We start from the raw sequence: 21,333 nt of genomic DNA, 5'->3' as shown, positions 1-21,333 counted from the left end.
TAATCATCATCCAAGTTGAGTCCAAGTTCAACTGAATATAAATTAAATTCAATGGAAATATAAAGAAACTGCAGCCCCGCTGTGGAATAAAACACGGTACAGTAGCTTTGTTTCCAGCAGTGTGGATTGCCGAGCGGGGACTTCACAACGTGCGATATAAAGTAAACCCGCAAACCTGCACATTGTTTTGCGTGGCGAAGCCCTCGACAGCCAGGCGGAGCGCGTACACCCACTGCGCCGTCTGTCAGAGAGAAGACCACGATCAAGCAGTCCAGCCCCTGGGTGGAGATTTATTTTCGACTGACTGTCCCTTCCCAAAATGTGGCACACAGACCTCCCCATTCTATTAACGCAGAGGAATGTAGACGCTATTTTTTCTTTAGGGTCATAGCCGAAGCAGTAAGGCTACTTCTGTGCGTTGGGTGCCCGAGGCTCACTGAAATTCACATTTGTGACATCGCTTACTGGACAGGGGAGTTCGAATGGAACACATACAAACGGATAGCTGACAGAAAGTGACAGGAATCGGAACTCGTATTCGCATCGCTGCTTTGATATCGCGGGTCGTATGCAGTTTGTTCGGCATTTTTATCAGATGGTCGTGGATTTTTAAACTTTCGAAAAATCCACGTAATAAAAAACGGAATAAAACTGAACGGATTTATACTATCTGAAGGTAAAAGACCGTCAGCACCAGTCTAAGCACGTAAGTTTTACTACCCGTTCGTGATGCTTCAATGGGTAAAAAAGAACAGTTCAGCGCACACATGCTTGGGTAAAGTTTACATATAGAAACGTTGGGGTGAGACGTTATTCCTACTAGCTGTTGCCAGTTATTTGTAAAACTCACCTCCTGTAAGTGAACCAATCGGTTCAAAGTTGTTGGAACCTTTATCGCAAATCTAATAAACTATTAATGTTTAACAACAGTAATGCATTGTTTGTCATGTTGCTACACATGCTTTTAACTGAACTGGATTGCTTGACGGAAGTAACCGACCGTTTTTCTTACAATCGCTATTTACTTTACTGGTTTCATGTAAGTTACAACTGCCTATTGCCATTTAGTTTTCATCAACAAACTTTGATGTTTCCTTGTAATTCTTTACATACTTACTTATTTAATATGTAACATCATGAGGTCACGTTTTTCATTATAAAATATGTGGTCTAACAAACTCATTTCCATGTGTGATAAGACTTCATTGATGTTGATGCTTGTTTGCAATTTATGATGACGTCCACAATGTTAGTCGAGGTGAATATTCGATGTGACCTATTCGAATATTCGATGTGTAGTAGGCTAGGCTACATTTACTGTACACTGACTGTACTTCAGTCATATCACTGTGCCATAGCATTGACTCTCATTCCGTCCCCACAGGACATTGTCTTTGCAGAGGCTGTGAGGATCATGGTGTTGGCCGTTGTGGATAAGCTACACAGGCGGAGTGATTAGTCAATTGATTAAGTGCTTGGGCTGTGAAATATCAGGGACTTACAAAGGTAAAATCCGAGCCATGGCATCGAGCCTGACGAGCACGGGCATCGTGTGGGCACTGCTTTCGTTCGTGTGCGCGGCGGCGTCCTGCGTAGGATTCTTCATGCCCTACTGGCTGCTGGGCTCGCAGATGGACAAGCCGGTGTCCTTCGGAACCTTCCGGCGCTGCTCGTACCCGGTGCGGGACGAGGTGCGGCAGACCACGGTGATGCTGGAGCAGTGCGGCCGCTACGCCACGTTCATGGGCATCCCCAGCCTTGAGTGGCGCATCTGCACGGTGGTGACGGGTGTGGGCTGCGGCCTGCTGTTGCTGGTGGCACTCACTGCCCTCATAGGCTGCTGCATGTCTGACCTCATCTCCCGCGCCATCGGCCGTGCCGCTGGGGGCATCCAGTTCGTCGGGGGTAAGTCAGAGCACGCGGTCTTCCTTCCCTCCTTTTGGGTTACTGGCTTTACAGTGAAGTAGTTTCAACTTTCTCAGGCTTCGCTCCTCCGTTTTGCAGCCCAAGTTTTACGTAGCTCTGTCAAAAAGGGACTCGGCCGGTCTGTATGTTTACCTCTTGTGCCTTTTGTCAGCGTCTTGGCTGGGACAGACTCCGTTGGTGGCTTTGACCCATATGCAGGGATACATGTCACCCACAATATTTTCATATGAATTAACTTTTCAACTAGTTGTGAGCCTAAGTGAGACTAGGTGGTCCAGCAGTGCGTCTTCCCCCAAAGTCAATGAAACCTACGCCCGTGTCCTCAGACCACAATTGTTGAATGTGAAATCGTAGTGGGATTCTTGGATGTATTGGATGTGTCCAGGAAATCGGATATTAGCTGTGTAAGTACTTATGTGTAAATGGATCCTCAGTGATCTCCATTCACTGTCCACACCTGCTGTAATTTTGGCATTATGCTCTTTCCATCACCACTGACACCCTCCCCTTCTTTTCCTAGATCCTGAAATTTGATCAGACTTTACTGTACAATGCAACATGCACTGTACAGAAAACTGAGCATTCTGAATTATTCGGAATTCAAGATTTCAAACACCTTCCCTGGAAAGTAGGGATTTCAAACTCCAGTCCCAGAGTGCCACAGTGTCCGCTGGCTTTCTGTATTTTTTCACCACTTAAGAGTTTCATTTAAGGTTTTTGATTGGCTAAAGGGTCCACACACTTTGATTGAAAGGAAAGCAAGCGGAAACCTGGAGACACTGCAACATCTTCCGGACTGGAGGTTGATATCGGTAGTGTACAGCGGCCATACAGCTCACCCAGCTGCCTACTCAGTAAACACCCTTTCCGCAAACAGCGTGAATATCTGTGCAGAGCAGAGACGGTCATGTTTCTCTCGCTGAAAGAGCTGGCATGTATCCTTAACGTCTCCTTAAAAGGATTTAAATGTGTGTGCTGCCGTGGTTACAGGAAGCTGTGCTGTTGACATGGTGTTGTTGGGAGCTCAGGCAGACCGAGCCTTGTGAGGGTTTATTGCCCTCTTATTAACTCGAGACACTCACAAACTCTCCGATTACCCTGTCACGGTTTATGTGTAGTGGAAGGAAAGCAAATGAGAACAGACAACAGTGCAGTGGAAGTAGTTTTTTTGATGACAGGGTGTTAACATACCCACGTGCGCTTGTATTTTTTGGATGCCAACCTCAGCCTCCAGATTGGAAAGATGTGGTGCTCTGTTGCGGTGCTACGGTGTTACGCTCTGCGTGGGAGATTAGCGGGAGTTAGCTGGTAGGCAACAGCTGCAGAAGGAAGTTTGCAACGTGAACCAAAAAGTGAAAAGGCCACCTGTCCAGTGGGTGACAGCAGGCTCTAAAGGCCATTAACTTATTACAGCAGAACCTGTAAATATTATCACTGATGCATAACATTTGCACATTCATCAGTGGTTAAAACTAGAAATACTATCAAAATCACACACAAGGGTATATCTCACTACGAGAAGGTAGTGCTAAAAATAAACCATTTGCCACATACAAAGTCACTGAAAGGTAAAATATCACTCAGATATCACTCACTAATATAGAAACAAATGGATTGATGCTCTTGTGTTCCTGATTACCGCTACTTATGATTTCAGCATTCAGCATGACAGACGTATTGGTTTCGCAGTGAAAATGTCCAAATAGCGCATATTCTTCATATGTTGCTCTCCTGGAGGTGAATTTAGTGCGGAGGAGGGATTAGAGGGAAAGCCCAGAAAAAAAACACAAACCAGCAGAACAACAGGAAGAGAAGAAGAAACATGAGAGAACAGTACTGAGAGACATGGGCTGTGATGGAAACCACATACTTAGCATACACTTAGCTCGTACTGAAAATCACCCTGAAATTAGTACAGGTAGTATGCTAGCATGCGGTTTCGAAGGCAGCCCTGATGCAGAGTGAGGGAAACAGAGGATGAGTCAGAAAGAGAAAGCGAGAGTTTCCAAAGCTCTGTGATGAAGCCAGTTGAGACAAAAGATCAGGGGGACTGGAGGTACCCTCATGCACCACACCTCTGCTTAATAATCCTAATTATCTAGCGCTAGTTTGCCAATATCCAAATTGATGTTTCCATAGAAACGTGTGAATGCCCTTGAGGGTGTCAGGAGGACCCAGTAGGCTTCCTGAAGTGAAGAGTCTTCACACTTATTCAGTGCAGATTCTTTAGATCCCTTTGGTTTTTCCAGCTCAGTAATTTGACAAATAGTAACAAAAAGCCTGTTTGAATCAAGCAGGTTTCACAATATGTTTTTGTGAAATGTGTATACTTTCCTGCACGCATTAAACGTGTAAAATGATATGTACATGCATAATATATGCAGGGTGGACACATACAGTGTCGTCCCTTGGCCCTATGAGTGTACGTTTAAGAGTGTGACCTGGGAGTACAGGCACGATAATCTAAAGCCAGGCATTTCTGGATCAGAAAGCAATGAATCCTTGTTTGCCGTGGCAGCCCAGGACGTGCTAAGCTTTGTCAGTGGTGAAAGGCCACTGGAAGATTAACCAGAACCTCCCTTGGTGTGTCCCTCAACAGCAGTGAGGTCAAAGGTTATCTGGCACAGGCTCCTGTGAGAGGATGTTCTGTACCTGCTCATCCAGCTGGACAGGTGTGCTGAGATTGAGCTAGGCTGGGTTCAGCCTATCAGTTTCCACAGACACTGCTTCTTTTCCATTTGTTTGAAAAGGCTGCATAGGACAGCCCTGCTGCAAAACAACAGCACAAGCTAGGTTATGAAACAACTGGTAGCTGGATTTTGCACCAGGGAGGAATTTCCCAAAATAATTATGCGAATTATGAGTGTTTACATGCTTGTGTGTACATGTTCATGTGCATTTGTTTACATGTGTGTGTCCCTGTGTATGGAGTGGAATGGCAGGTGGGTACAAATCACTTGTGGTAATCAGAGCCATCCCTTCCTGTCTGTCACACTGACCCCAGATTTAGATGGCCAGCGATGTAGCCTGTATGCACCTGTTTGGAAACAGCCGGTCTCCCTCCCTCCTGCTTTCTCACTCTCAGTCTGTGTACAGACCTTCACCACACCAGCAGTACAGAGAAGCATGAGGTCTTTGGTGGAGCTCAGATTTGAGATCAGCTTTGTCTTTTCAGCTCATAATGTATAAGGTTATGATATGGATGGCCTAGGGCAGTGTTTCCCAAAACCCTTCTTGAGGATCCCCTGCTGGATCCACGTATTTGATGTGTTCCTTGTTGAGCACACCTGATACAACTAATGAATGGCTTGTATCAGGTATGGTGGAGGTAGAATACGTAAAACACATGTTTAAAAAACATGCATTAAATACAGTAAAAAAAACATGAAATTGATTTTTTTTTCCTTTCCTTAAACCTTCCCTTACTCTAAGCTCCACGAATCGGGGAGGCAAAAAAAGGAGGCAAGAAAAGTAGGTGAAGACTAGGGAACCAAGAAAACATGAATTAGGCAAATGGAATGTCCTTGCTCCTTGAACGTCAGTTTGAAGCCACAGCAGTTACAGATGTGGCACATGCATGGCAGATGAGGAGAGGTATATCCGCAGGTCAGTCATTTAAAATACTTCCACAAAGAATGCACTCATGTTTCCTTGCACAGGAAAGGTTTGAAAGCCTCCTAACTTCTACCTCTAGCTGCTAGAATGAACATTTAACAGGTTTGAATTTCCTTGAACGATTTCCGGGTCAGGCAAAGGAAAAGGAGATAGGCGGTTGGAAAGAACCCCTGGATCTGACTGGGGTCTCCAAGCAGAGTCTTGGGAACCACTGGCCTTTGGGAAAACTGATCCCAGAAGAGTGCTCCCACAGTAATCAGAGAGCTGTCCCATCCTGCCTGTCGCGCAGACCCCAGATTTAGACGACCAGGGATAATGCCTGTTGGCATACTTTATACACCGACTGTGGAATGCTAGGTTCAAGGCCAGATTTTTATTCTAGACACGGTATCTATCTATCTGTTTGTATGACTTCTCTCTCTCTCTCTCTCTCTTTCTCTCTCTCGCTCACATTTTTATACTTCATTTCTTTTGCTGGTTCGTTTTTCATTCTGTCATTGAGGTCTTTTTTGTGGCAGAGTCAATGTTTGATCAGAGCGTACGCCTGTACATCTGTTATATCTCCTTTTGAAAGCTGAGTATGTGTTTCTTATTTTACATAATAATAATAATTTCTGTGTCTGTGTCCACTGCCAAAGGGGTCACAGCTGTCAAGTGAACCCTATCTACACAAGACACTGGAAAATATATTTTAAACACATTCAATTGAAAAGAAGCTTTGATGTGGTGTTCTTACTGCGTGAAGGATTTTTTACTGTTTATATTCAAGTCCTGATTCTGAAAGACAGATTACTAACTGAAGAGAAATTTGCCCAGGATTTCCAAAGGGTTTTTTTGTCGCTCAGGAAAAACACCCCTAGTTTAATCACCACCTCAGATGCTCTCAGGCTCTTTCTACCTATTGAATGCGTTTTTCATCATTAAGAATGAAATCATTTTGAATGCATTTTAACACAATGATATAAAAAGAGGTTGCTAAGAGCTATTGTTTGACCACAGTGTTTCCCTCCCTCTCCCTTCCCTCTCTCTTTCCTGCTGTATCTTTCTCTCTCTCACTCTTCTCTCCTCTGTCTTTCTCTTCCCTTCTCTCTCTCCCCATCTTCCTGAGTTTTCCTATCGCTTTGCCTGTGGGATTCGTGTCAGAAATCCAGTGGAATGTGTTTTTTTTTTTTGTCTTGTTTTTTTTCATTTTTGTTTGTTGTCATCCCTTGGCCATTTTTCCAGTCTGTTGCCTACTTCTGCACTTGATTTCTTTTCTGTCTCTTTCATTTTCCAGCTCTCTGTTTCTCCTCTCCCCATCTTCCTTCCTCACAGTACACTCTTCTCTTTCATCCTCCCTCCTTTCCTCTCTGCCTCTCAGCCCCTGTGTCTGTGGATGTGTGCGTGTATGCGTGTGTTTTATATGTGTGTTTCTGTGAGTGTGTGCATGCCTTCTTGTGTGTGTGTGTGTGTGCCCACACATCCATGTCTCCATTTGTGCTTGTTCCATGCTGCTCACTCTGCACACTGACTGTGTAAAGCAGGGTTCAAAGCCAGCTTTCTGTCCTCCATGAAGTGGCTCCTCTTTCCATATATGTTTGTTCCCCTTCTGTGTTGTCCTCGGTCAAAGAGCTGTCTTCATCTTGAAATCCTCTTTTCTCTCACATCTCACTTTGTGACGGTTCCAATTTCATTCTGTCATCAGGGTCTTTTTTCAGAGACAGAGTCAACGTTTGATCAGAGTGATGTGTGTGTGTGTGTGTGTGTTTGGGAGGCTGAAGCAGACTCTGGCAGTGCTCAGTGACCCGTTGAGTAGATGGGATGAGCCTGGGCCTACAGACAGGAGCGGAGTGCTGGGTGGAAAGTCCGGGAGCAGTGAGCAGTGAGAGCGCCAAAAGAACAGGCAAGGGAGTCATTTCAGTCCAACTTCACCCATTTCAGCCCTGTGTTCTCTACTTTGTGCTATCAGCCAGATACCCTCTGAGCCAGGATATCTCTTCTTGTTTCTCGTATTTTTTTCCTCTTGTCAGGAAAGTCTGCCAGCAGGTGGGTGGTATTCTTACAGCTCAGAAAAACAGCATGAAAGGGAGGGTGCCTTTCTAAACGGCTTGCTCTGAAGATAAATTAACGCTCGCTTGTCGGGCCGAGCCTTTGAGATGGGGGTTAAGTGCCGTGTTATCAATGCATCTCTTTTATCTCCGTTTTCCCATCCGTTCGAAAAGCTTGCTCCCAGCTCGTCAGAGTGTCAGGGGAATGACACCTGTTCCAGGTTCATTTTTAAATGCTAGTCTGAGCACAGAGGGGGGAATTCCTCCTCCCCACCCCCGCCCTATCATGGGCAGGGCAGAACCACGGGCCTGCATTGCCTTGGCTACTCCAACCTGTAGTGGTCGGCATGGCCGGCTCATTGTGTGGCTGTAAAAGAGGGCTCTCACTGCAGAACCTGTTGTCCTGTCCTTGTTTAGAGTCTGTGAGTCTGTGAGTCCTTGTTTAGAGTCTGTGAGTCCTTGTATAGAGTCTGTGAGTCTGTGAGTCCTTGTTTAGAGTCTGTGAGTCTGTGAGACCTTGTTTAGAATCTGGGAGACCTTGTTTATTGTGAAGGGTTATTGTCAAATGTTTTGCTCAATTATTTTATGTATCAATACATTCTTGGATATACTGCAATTGCATTTTAATATATCAGAGTATATTCCATTTCTTTTAAGTTTGACAGGGTGTGAAAGAGCCAGCGCTAGAGTGTGTTACTGTGTATGTGAAACAAAGGCTTCACGCCTGTCTTTTCAGTGACTATGACAGCATTCTGAGACACAAGAGGAGCAGGTAACTTTGTGCATGGTACAGTACCATACATACCCGCATCGCCCACTCATCAGCTGAGTCGTGAGGGCCACCTGTTTATCTGGCACGCCTGTTTCTGTGAGTTCTTGTTTAGAGTCTGTGAGTCTATGAGTCCTTGTTTAGAGTCTGTGAGTCTGTGAGACCTTGTTTAGAGTCTGTGAGACCTTGTTTAGAGTCTGTGAGAATTGTTTAGAGTCTGTGAGACCTTGTTTAGAGTCTGTGAGACCTTGTTTAGAGTCTGTGAGTCCTTGTTTAGAGTCTGTGAGTCTGTGAGTCCTTGTTTAGAGTCTGTGAGTCCTTGCTTACAGTCTGTGAGCCTGTGGACCTTCTTTAGAGTCTGTGAGCCTATGAGCAATCTTGCTTAGTTTACATTCCTGGCCAAGAAGGCAAGGTGGCTGCAGTGTATGCTGCTCTTTTCATCAGAGCTCAGAAACAGACAGGGACTGTACCAGATTTACCAGATACCCCAAAAAGGAAAACAGAGATAGGGAGAGAGAGGGAAGGGCACGCCTGTTTCTGTGAGTCCTTGTTTAGAGTCTGTGAGTCTGTGAGACCTTGTTTAGAGTCTGTGAGACCTTGTTTAGAGTCTGCGAGACCTTGTTTAGAGTCTGTGAGTCTGTGAGTCCTTGTTTAGAGTCTGTGAGTCTGTGAGTCCTTGTTTAGAGTCTGTGAGTCTGTGAGTCCTTGTTTAGAGTCTGTGAGTCTTTGAGACCTTCTTTAGAGTCTGTGAGTCTGTGAGACCGTGTTTAGAGTCTGTGAGTCTGTGAGACCTTGTTTAGAGTCTGTGAGTCTGTGAGACCGTGTTTAGAGTCTGTGAGTCTGTGAGACCTTGTTTAGAGTCTGTGAGTCCTTGTTTAGACTATCTGAGTCTGTGAGTCCTTGTTTAGAGTCTGTGAGTCTGTGAGTCCTTGTTTAGAGTCTGTGAGTCCTGGTTTAGAGTCTGTGAGTCTGTGAGTCCTTGCTTACAGTCTGTGAGCCTGTGGACCTTCTTTAGAGTATGTGAGCCTATGAGCAATCTTGCTTAGTTTACATTCCTGGCCAAGGAGGCAAGGTGGCTGCAGTGTATGCTGCTCTTTTCATCAGAGCTCAGAAACAGACAGGGACTGTACCAGATTTACCAGATACCCCAAAAAGGAAAACAGAGATAGGGAGAGAGAGGGAAGGGAAGAGAAAGAGTGAGTGAGCGAGATATAGATAGGAAAGGCAGAGTGAGAGAGATACAGCAGGACAGAGTGGGGGGAAGAGTGAGGGAGAAACAGAGAGAGAGAGAGAGAGAGAGAGAGAGACCTCTCTCACCTCTTATCAGGAAAGTCCAGGCATTCCATTCAGAGGACCAGCCAGGCATCGCTGTGGAGTGGCGACATGTTTTCAGAAGGATAGCGAAATTGCTTCACTAACTGTGAATCTGTTTGTACCCATGAGCAGGGCACTATCTGTGGACTCTAAGGCTAATCCCAGCTGTGGGAATGAGTCTCAGTGACCACGGGACACTATGAGTTAAACTCTGTGTCAGGCAGATTAACAAACTAATGTACGCTAACTGAGATCCCAGCCCTGGGCACCCCAGGAGGGTCAGCTTTAATCAGTAATGTTGATTACACTGGTCTCCTGTGTTCGGCTCAAACCTCATCCAGTTTTATAACCCCACTGACACCTCACTTCCTGTTTCCTGTTTGTCACAGTTCGGTCAAGCAGCAGCTGTTTTAGGTCATCCCTGGTAAAACCCTGAGGTCAGGAAATCTCCTGGTGTCGCAATTGTTGGGGGCAGTTTGCGACGTGGCTGAACTCACGCATTTGAGCCGGATTTACAAGAATGGAATACGCTATACTGAAAATATGTGCATTATATGATACATCTATTTCACAGATATATTCAATATCTATCTTATATAAATGGAACACAAAACAATATTTGAAAAATACGCTCTTATGGAAAATGTAGTATTACATAGTCACTGAGCACTTTATTAGGAACACCTGTACACCTACTTATTCATGTGATTATCTAATCCGGAAACATGGGGCAGCAGTCCAATGCATAAAATCATGCAGATACAGGCCAGGAGCTTCAGTTAATGTTCACATGTGCCATCAGAATTGGGAAACATTCTTTCACTGCGGAATGATTGTTGGTGCCAGACAGGGTGGTTTGAATATCTCAGAAAGTGCTGATCTCCTGGGTTCTTCACGCACACCAGTATCTAGAGTTTGCAGTATGCAGAATGGTTTGACAAACAAAAAACATGCAGGGAGCAGCAGTTCTGTGGGCAAATGTGCCTTGTTAATGAGAGAGGTAATTGCCAGACTGGTCAAAGCTGACAGGAAGGTGACAGTAACGCAAATAACCACACATTACAACAGTGGTATGCAGAAGAGCAAACCTCTAAGTGGATAGGCTGCAGCAGCAAAAGTACTTCATAAGTCTCAAAAATAAAATGAAATATCTATATGAAATACACTGTATTATACTGTAATAATATATATTAACATGATCAGAAAGGTATTGCTGTGAAATATATTCTATTTATCATTTATCATCTATATATTTACAATATATTTCAGTATATTCCAATATAGTGAAGATCTGAAAGAGGCAATAATGAGATATTTTCCTGCATTTTGTGAAGGGTTATTGTCAAATATTTTGCTCAATTATTTTATGTATCAATACATTCTTGGATATACTGCAATTGCATTTTAATATATCAGAGTATATTCCATTTCTTTTAAGTTTGACAGGGTGTGAAAGAGCCAGCGCTAGAGTGTGTTACTGTGTATGTGAAACAAAGGCTTCACGCCTGTCTTTTCAGTGACTATTACAGCATTCTGAGACACAAGAGGAGCAGGTAACTTTGTGCATGGTACAGTACCATACATACCCGCATCGCCCACTCATCAGCTGAGTCGTGAGGGCCACCTGTTTATCTGGCACGCCTGTTTCTTAAGTCGTACCACATGGCCCCTCTGGCAGGGCCGGAGGGTGAAGACGTGCTCGATGACGATAGTCTCTAAAGCGCGCGCATGAGTCACAAAACGAGCAGAGATTAATTGAAAAGCCACAGCTCAAACGAAATTGTGGAACTGCATTAGACAGTGAGAGGCGCATAGAAATTGGAGTCTATGGTGCGCTGAGAATGAAGGCTCATTTTAACTGACCTCTCCTGACCAGAGCATGCTGGGAGATGTGGGGGGCCAGGGGGAAGGTGGCGGAAGGTCAGGGCTTCTGTGGTACCTGCCTGGGTGATAGTGACAGGCTCCAGCCTGGGCTCCATGAAGTGCTGACTGTAATATACGTCTGTGTGGGCATGTGTGTGTGCCGGTATGCATGCATTCACACACGTGAATATGTGTATACCTGTTTTGTATGTCAACAGGGATAGTTTCGCGGTTCAAACACATGTATTTGCATGTGTGTATGTCACATTTACTGTAATTGTGGGTTCTCTCCTCTTTTTGCATGGTTTATACCTCTATCCTAGTAGCAAACACCATCATTATGTTTCCACCTTGACTGATATGTTTATTTGAATCTTTTTTATTTGTAACAACATTGCAGTGATTTTTGCCTAAGCCTGCATGTCAGGGCATCCTTTGTCTGACTTCGGAATGCTGGGAACGCTGTGGAATGCTGTGGAGAAAATGTCGTCCCTACCCCCCATCCCTCCCACATTTCCTACATCCGCCTGGCCACTGTGCATTGTAACACAATCCTGTCTGTTCACTCAGCTGTGCCTTCCACTGTGCAGCCCTCTACAAACTGTTTCCAAACCAAAAGGGGAGGGTGGGGAGGTTTGCCATAATGTGAACATTTATTTTCACACATTGCACAAACACGGCAAAGGTCCACTCTCAGAGCATGGAGGAGACGCTTCTAAAGCTAGCCTATCACTTCTCCCTTTAACTCGATAAAATAAAAACAGACTCCCCATCCCACAATTGCTTATTACACCCTAAAGGACTTTATGAACATATTTTTTAAAATACTTTCTACAGTTATCCGATCTCTGAAAACTGAAAATGTTAACTGAAGTAATGTACTTACTTTGCTGTCACTTCAGTTATATTCATCTTGAAGTTTATTTTGTCCATATACATTTTTTCATAATCCAAAGTGTTTGTTTGTATTCAAGCTAAATATGTTTTCTTTGTTAGACATTATATTCCATTGACTCAAATGCGTGTCCACGTTAAAACGAGGGAAAAATATGTGAGGAGGGGTGTTGCTAGGCAAGACTCTTAGCTTTTTTGTGCACAGTGGGGGTCCTAATAACATTGCTAATAATAGCTGTAACTTTGCTAGCAAATCATGCAACTTAGCAAACTTCTTTGATACACAGATATACATAGCTAGATATATAAACACATGTTAGTGACCTAGCTAGGTAACGGTATTCCTCTCGGGTTTATGTTAGTCAACGTTAGGCTACTAAAGTTAGCTAGCTTGCTAATTGGAGCGAATAACCTTATATTTAGCAAGCTAGCTAATGTAAAGAAAGAAAGAAAGCTACTGTAAAGTTACATAATGTCTAGCAGCTTTTTATGAAGTACCAAACATACTCTTTTGTGTGTTTCTTTTTTTATACTCTAGTCTTGATGGTGCACATGTGCTCTTCAAATTCAGCCATCATCCATGTCTCTGCTATGTGTTGCCACACAGTGAATCAGCCTTATATAAGAGGATTGAAAACAGGCTTGGGGGAAAATGGTTCAAAGTTGCCAGCCAGATTTTTTGGAACTGTGTCTACAAACATCTACAGTCAACATTTTCTGTACATTCCTTAATTTATTGCAGAGCCAGATTAGATATTTAGAAGCCATCTGTCTTTTTCTGAAGCTGATTGGATAATAAACCATATAGAACCGGCAACCCTAAATCAAAACCAAACTAGATAATAAAACATACAGAAACTTTAGACTTTCTCAAAATTTCAAACTCTTTAAATTAATAGGCTGTGTATTCATATAACGTGTTCATCTAGTTTTTTTGGTAGACCTAACTCCTTACATGGAGGATCGGACATGGCCTAGGCATTACTTAAGATGGTGACCCCAGCGCTTCTTTGGGGGAAGGTGTGCCCTGCTTAGGGGCTGAGAGGCTGGCCTGTCCTGCACTGATCCTTGCTGAGGCTGTCCCTCTGTATTATGAGATAGGGGTGCTGCTGGTCTGACCCTCTTCAGCACCAGCTTCAGAGCCCCTGAATTGTTGGTCTGGCCATATTTTGGGACTACCTCCCAGCGAGGCTGTTGCTGAGAGGTGTGCTGTTTCTCACTGAAGCAGTGGTGTACATCGACAGCACTCCCAATGCCCAATTCTCCTCCCTGAGAAAACAAGGCCCGAAAAACAAAAAAATAGTGCTTATAGCTCAGTAAAGCTCACGCATTAAGCAATGTAAAGAATTTAATGAAGTAGATAACAGAAAATAAAGACAGGTGCAAAAAAAGAGAGGTCCGAACATAACAGTGGACTGAATAAAAAAGGACGAGTTCAGCTTCAAAACTAGTGGAAAGAGCCACCTGGCTCACAATGTTACTTATTCTTTGGCGTTAATAAAATTATTGCACTGGGGAGCCTACACAGAGTGCAGGCACTTCTTTTTTTTTTTTCATTTTCAAAGCCACAGTTAATGGAACAAAAGCTGCCTTTTATTGAATTATAAGAAAGTCATCAAGTGAATGTTTCCTTATGACGAATGTTGGTATTTGGCATTATCTAATAACAAGGAATTGTGATTCCTGATAGATAAGGTTAAATCCTTCGGGCTTATGAAGAGTGCTGTGTGAATGAAGTACTATTCGTTCTGTACCTGTGAGGACAACATAGGGCCCTGCTTATCAGGGGATTCTGTTTCTCCCTGGTAATCCTCTCTGAAGTGGGGGGTACTACTCAACCCCCTCCTGCTTTGCAGTGGGCTGTTCTGACTGTCAGGGTTGATGTAGGGGTCACCGGGACTTCTCTGAGAACTGGACTGACTCTGAATGTGAAACCAGGGGAATCTTGAAAAACATTTTTATGTGTAGACAATGAAGTTACCATCGAAGATGTATTCAAGTACTTACCATTTCAGTTAATTTGTGAGTGCAATTTACAGACTTTCTATTTATTCTGTTTAAAGTACTCCCAACTGGTGAAGTATACATTTCTTTGTGCCTGTTATTTGGACAACAAACAGTAAAAAAGGAATTTGCATGGCAACTGTGATTCTCTAACACACTGTGACAAACAGCAGTTTCAGCTGTGTGAGTGGATCTTGGAATTCTAGAATTTTGGCAGCAATGGAACTATGTGGAACTATGTGATTACACAAGGAATAGTAAAAGATAAATATAAAATGGGTTGGAATGTAAAATTCACTGTATGGGGGAGAGAAATATGGGGAATTTTATCAGAAAAAAACATGACCTGAATTTGAGTGAGGTGGTCTCTCAGTAGACCAGAACACCGTTTCCTTGGAAGCAGCGGCCTGTAACGTAGCATGTTTGCAACAGCTGGAAAGATCACAGAGCCACATTTCAGGGTCTGCTCCGAGATGTCAGGGGCATAGTTTGTTTTTAAGAGAGAGAAAGTGAAAGCACAGGGAAGAGAGGCAAGGTTGGAGGTCAGAGGGAGAGAGAGAGAGTGAAAGAAAGAGTAATGAGAGAGAGAGAGTACAAGTGGCAATAGAGATCGACATTAGATATTTACAGAGAATTGACATTAGCCAGGAACCTGAGGGAGAAGGTCATTGTTTAGTGCCTGTGTTTGTGTGCTCCTTTCCTCTTCGGTCCTAACCCCACCTTATCCAGGCCACCCAGTACTGTCATCACACTCCTGCTGCTACAAAGGGCTAAAACAAATGGTTTTTTTTCTTTGGTCCTGTTATCTTGAATTCATAGCGTATTATCTCGTGATCTCAACATAATACAATTTGTTTTCTTGTGAGCACAAGATGACCTCTACCATCTGACTGCAAAAGTGATTGTTTAAATTACATTCATGTTCTAATGTAATTCTGCATTTCTGAATGTACGCTTTGGCAATATTTATAGGTGTACTTCATGTCAATACAGCAGTTTCAATTTGAATATGAAAAATATGATTGTGTATGCTGGAATAGGATGCAATATGCTAAGTTTCCCTATGATGGATATAGATACAGTCAGTCCTGTAGCCAGTTTCCCTTAGTCTTAGGCCAGAAAGGAAAAGTTCACTCACAGTGCAGACTACCCTCTACTGAGTTATATTTCTTCGTAGTTACAGTATCTTTCACCTGCTTTTGTGCCAGGGTCTCTTTGTCCAGGTCCAGGAAACAGTGGCTCTCTGTTGCTGAATAGTTAAGGAGGCTTTTGGGCACCCCATTATGACCCTGTCCCAGCCCCGCACTCCCCCCGCACTCTTCCTTTTGTTCCAGAGAACACACAGAACTGAGGTCCAGCCAGGGCTGCTTAGGGTAACCAGATCCGGTTGTGGAGACATGTTCCAGAACATTCTGAGATTTATCTGTATTCACTGCCTCCGAATGCAGGGGCCCCAGCCCCTTTCCTGCTTTGTTGCAGGGTCACAGATAGACAATCTGATAAACTGTGGAGAAACTGTAGCTTTGAGACTGCACCATGCCCACTGGAGTCTGAGCCTGTTTTTTCCACTCAAGACTGTGGGTAAATAGGTCCAAAGCGGATAATGCCGAGGGCCTGGACCCCCAGCTGTGCCTTTTTGTCTAAACCAGTCAGCACCACCGAGTGCTTTAAGTAAACAAACCATAATCGCTCCAGCTGTGCCGGATAATTTGGTGGTGTGTGCGCTTGTAAAGGAAATTTCTGCAGAAAAATCTTCTCCTTTAGAGCCTTTTCCCTTTTAGTCTTCTTTTTATCTCTGGTTCTTTTTAAGATGTTGCTCCATAAAATATTTAGTATTATCTCAGAGTCCGCAGGATGGCCAGTGTGTCTCTGTAACAGGAAGTTGATGAAATGCCAAAGTGGTGGTCATCTGCCAATCTACTTGGCAAATAACATTCAAAAGAATGGGGTTTCATAATATTTCTATAACGGAAACATGAGGGTTTATAGTGTTCTCATGTAGTTCCTATTTTTTAGCACATACAGTATTTAAATAGTCAAGATCTACAAAGAGTATAATTGTATGAAGTGATGGAAATTAGGCAGTTATTTGTAATTGACCCTCTGCAGTTTTGTCTGAAATCACAAAAAAAAAACGAATTGATTGGCTGTGTATTGAAAGGACATGATTATTATGACAAATGCTCAACTGGGCTTTGCTTCGATTCACCCAGTGAAAATCATTGTCTTGAGGCAGCGGAACATGAGTTGGCCTTAACTAATGTACTTCCTAACATTAATTCATGATGTACAAATTCATAAAGAAAGCTGAAGATTGACTTCTCATTCAGTCTTTAACAGTAATTAACAACTGCATTAGTTAATGACAATTCATGTAACCTTCTTGTAAAGTGGGGCGACATGGCTCGGGCAGTAAGCGCAGTCGTCTGGCAGTCGGAGGGTTGCCCGTTCGATCCCCCGCCCGGTCTGTGTCGAAGTGTCCCTAACCCCTAAATGCTCCTGACGAGCTGGTCGGCACCTTGCATGGCAGCCAATCGCCGTTGGTGTGTGAGTGTGTGTATGAATGGGTGAATGAGAAGCATCAATTGTACAGCGCTTTGGATAAAGGCGCTATATAAATGCCAACCATTTACCATTTAAAGTGTTACCAAGGTTTTATTTTGTACTCTGTTGTGGGAGGTCTAAATATGTGTTTATTTTCTATTCAATTTCTTTTTAGATGCTCTCCATCCCTACTTTTAGGTGGTGTACTTTTGCTGTTGATGTATATGGTTGCGGTAGGAAAGTAATAGAGACGTTTTTGGTGGCCCAGTAGAAAGCAGCTTCTGACAAGGACAGTCAGCCCAGTTTTCCATTCTGTATGGAAAAGAGCAAGAGAAATTCAAACTGACAGACTGTAAAACTGTGAGACAGCAACCTACTCTTCATAATGTGATTTGTCTGACTCTAATACAATTTTGCTTTCTGAAGAAGCGACATCTGTGCAAGAAATGGTGGCATTCAATAAAGGCTTCTCAATGTGCGACGCATCAGTGACGGGCAATGTTTAATCACGCTTCTTAACGGCGTACAAAGAAGTCAGTTACAGATCACTTCAAATACGATTGACTGTCAGAGGACCACATAGTGTCTGCACGACCAGGGGAGCACTCAAGTTGAAATATGTTGCTAGGATATGCCAGATTGGGTGAAAGCCAGATTTTAAAAATTATGTATGGGATACACAGGAGCCCTGTGATGCTACAGTTTAGTTTTGTGTTAAAAGTTTGTCTTTTTTCCTCAGCTCTCAGTTCATTTACTCGCCCATTCATTTTCCCTTTTTTGGGTCTATTTTTCAAAAGGATTAAACATATTTAGCCAACAGCTTTGCCAGCCGTCGCATGGATTAACTTTATAGTCCTGCCTCAGTCTTGCCAAATTCTTTCTGAAAACACAAAGGTTTTTTTGTTCTGCGGTTATAGTCAACACCAAAGCGGATTGTTCCTAGACAATGTGCCTAAATGATGAAGATGCAGGCCAGCATCAGGTTGTTGTGCTGTTTAAAGCTTGTGTGGTGGTGATGGATGTGAAAGACGTTTTGAATGGGAAAGGCAGAGGCAGGGAAAGATGGTTGCCAGTGTGCAGGGATAGGACCAGCAGTGCATGCCATGGCATAGATATCAGGGCTCGGATACACATAACCAGGCTTGCAAGTAGTGCACAGTGAAATAATTAAACTATGCTGAGTCCTGTTTACAGTGCATTTCATATCTTTCCTCTCTCATTACTCTCTATATAAATGCAGTCTATTTATCATTAAAGACAGGTACACAATGAAACAATCAGTTATTTTAAGAGTACAAGAAGGATCAAATGTACTGTGTGAAGGCAATAATAATCATGTTTGTACAGGACTTTTCTTAAATCAAAGTTTGCAATGTGCTTCACATACACTAGGGTAAGGTAAAAAAAAAGAAGCAATTAAAACAGAAGAAAACTGACAACAAATCAAACTATATACATAATTATATTGAAGTATTAAAGCAAAAGAAGTGAAAAGACTAATAAAGAGAAAGTACATACACAATCTGAACAGAAAGAAGAAAATTTAATTAAAACCCTTTCTAAATGTTTTAAGAAGGGAGTTAAAAGGTGGAGTTGTTGAACTAGTTCGCCTAAGCTCCTTGGGAAAGATGTTCCCGAGTTGAGGGCCCCTGTAGTAAAAAGTAAAAAGGAGCATTTGAGTTGATTTAAAGCAGAACATTTTACTATGTACCAGCGGGTTTCTGCCAGCGGAGAGCTCTGGGTATTCATCTCTGAACCTGCTGCCATGCTGCTTTGCCACTGGCCTAATTGCAGACAGAGCTGGGCTTCTGCCCTCTGGCTGTGTGTGAGCAGTTGCCTTGACAAGGACAGAGGACCGCAGAACGCCGCCAGGCCTGGGGGCGGTAGTCTGGCGTTCGGAGGGAGCTGAGGATTCTCAAATGAGCAGCAGCTGTGGGTCTTCCAGATGTGACATCCGGTGCCTATCAGTGGGATGTGAAGTGTGCGGGGAGCACAGCTGCACAGAGCAGGTGTTTAATTGCTTTCCTCTCAGTGTGGAGGGCGATGAAGGTGACCTGTTTCATTCTGGGTTGATAGGACAGATCTGTAATGACCTGGAGAATACTTGATAGTACATTTTTTCAACAGACCTCAACTTTTTTATTGAGGAAAATGAATGAACCATCTGCATATTACATATGCCTGTGTACCAATGTGTGTGTGATTGTGTGTGGGTGTGTGTGTGTGTGCGTATGTGTGTGTGATTGTGTGTGTGTGTATGTGTGTGTGTGTGTGTGTGCACACAGAGAGAGAACTGCTCCTCACTTTTTTCTGCCTGAACAAATACAATTCCAAATCATACTCACATTTTTGTGCCCCTCGCTGTGGTGTCAGCTGTGATCCAGCCCCAATCTTGCAGCCCCCTCCCCTTCCAGTCAGATGAGGAGTGGGGGCAGGATGTCAGACTCCCTTCTGTCGGATTTGGGTGGAGGAAGCTCTCATGTGTAGTGGCTAGAGCTTAAACAGATGTGGTACCCTTTCCCACCCCCATACTCACACAACACACATAAAGTCACAATCAGAATATCCTTCCTTGAACTGTCATTTCACTGAACTGAAGTGACTACCACTTTATTGAGGTGATATTTTGGCATTACTGCTTATGCATGTCCATGCTCTATAGATCAGGTGAACAGCACAACTTTTGGTTTTCAGACACAGCTAGGCACTCAGATGCACACTTTCACTGGTGGAACTATACACTCTCTGTCTTCTCTCCCTAAAGGTCCTCTTGCACACACACACATGCACGCACACAAACACACACACACACACACACACACACTCATCCTGTTTGAGAATCGGCTGGCCTGTTTGTTCGTTTGATCTTCCTTTGTTTACTGCGGAAATGTGCTGCCCTGAGCGCACACCACAGGGTCGTGACTCGCCAGCAAATATACACTCCCAGCACGGGTCCAGGATCAAGGAAAAGGAACAGGGTTCAGAAACGCAGGACCGGAGTTGTGAGAAACGTGTTTGGCTCACTTCCCGTGTTATCTGGCACTGGCTTTGACAATCTGTGTTTCAACCAGCCTCGTACATACCAATATGACAGCAACAAAGACATTTTTTTTAAACCGAACGCATTGATTAGCGTGGAAGCGGACTGAGCTCTTGCCAGTTGCCAGTGGCAGGTGACATGTTTTACATTCTCCTCCAGGGCCAGGTGGTTTCTGAAAGCAGGGTGACTGCAAGCCTCGGCAATGCTGCCATTCCTTTCTCACTTGGAGAGGTTATTGTGACATTGCTGCTTTTTGTCAGTTTCTTGTCAGAGACATTAAACCCTGCAGGCACACCGATGGGTGGCAACGAAGACAGTTTATTTTTTTGCATTTTTGTTAATGGAGTGGGCGAATAGGGCAGAAGTGTGAAGCGGGAAAGGGACAGGGGGAGGAGAGAAAGGGGGAAGAGAGAGGGATGGAGGGAGGGAGTGTGACTGTAAGAGAAGCCCAGTGCGTAACATATGGTGCGGTGTTTGCTATAGCAGGTACGCTTGGAAACTCCTGTGTTTGTGAGGAAGTTAAATTACATGTTTGACGGTTCCCCCTCGAGGGGCCTGCATTGGTTTGGTCATGTGGAAAAAAGAAGATTGAAATCTGTGGGATGACACCCCTCGGTCACTGGCCAGATGGGAAGATGGGCTGCTCACACCGGGAGAGCAGGAGAAAAAGGCAAAAGAGAGAAAGTAGTTATGCGATACCGTGAAAATAAAAATGTTTTGCTTATAATGTTTATAATGTGATTCACATCCAATTGAATAGTAATACTGTTCAGTAGTTCTTTTATACCTTCAGTTATGATTGTAAAGTAACAAGCGAAGGTAGACCCATAGGTACTAATTACATTAGTATATCAGTCAGAAGCTGCCACTAATGCTTCCCTCTGAAAATTAAACAATAAATATACAAATACAGAATAAAACTAAATGGGTTTAAAGTGGTGACACGGTACAGAAAGCTGCCTTGGGATAACTGTTTTTGTGATATCTGTTGACTCGCTTTGCTAAGGCTCCCATGAAGAAGGAATGTTAAAGAATGAAATGGCTTCATTAGCTTGAGAGAAAATCCAGTTACTTAAATCACCTATATGTTATGAAGACCCAACTTACAGCTGTTTCATTCATATAAACAGGAGTTTCTATTTATTTTCTAAAAGCAATAGGTCATCCATAAAGGCTGCTCACTTACAGTATATATTTCCCTCCTATCTATTCAGTATCTTTCATGCAATTTCAACTGACAGCTCTGACATGGTTGCAAATTGGTGTTCCTTCATTTTAAGCTAAAAATTTTATTAACAGCTAAAAATAATGTAAATCATCTTCCAGAGGTCTTATGG

The 21,333-nt window shown here is 43.5% G+C and overlaps 1 protein-coding gene across 1 annotated transcript in view; it reads left to right on the top strand.

The window, feature by feature from the left end:
- Positions 1–364: 364 nt before the first annotated feature.
- The window catches only part of LOC133133913 (LHFPL tetraspan subfamily member 6 protein-like), a 47,368-nt gene continuing 26,399 nt past the window's right edge, over positions 365–21,333 (top strand). The window contains exons 1-2 of the mRNA XM_061250205.1: positions 365–706; positions 1,385–1,905. Coding sequence (XP_061106189.1) covers positions 1,521–1,905 — 385 coding nt within the window. The 5' untranslated portion in view covers positions 365–706; positions 1,385–1,520. The remainder of the gene's footprint in view (positions 707–1,384; positions 1,906–21,333) is intronic.

The sequence above is a fragment of the Conger conger genome, chromosome 7 (genome assembly GCF_963514075.1).
Source record: "Conger conger chromosome 7, fConCon1.1, whole genome shotgun sequence".
Classification (NCBI taxonomy): domain Eukaryota; kingdom Metazoa; phylum Chordata; class Actinopteri; order Anguilliformes; family Congridae; genus Conger; species Conger conger.
The sequence above is the reverse complement of the archived record's forward strand: the minus strand, read 5'-3'. Positions and strand labels throughout refer to the sequence as shown.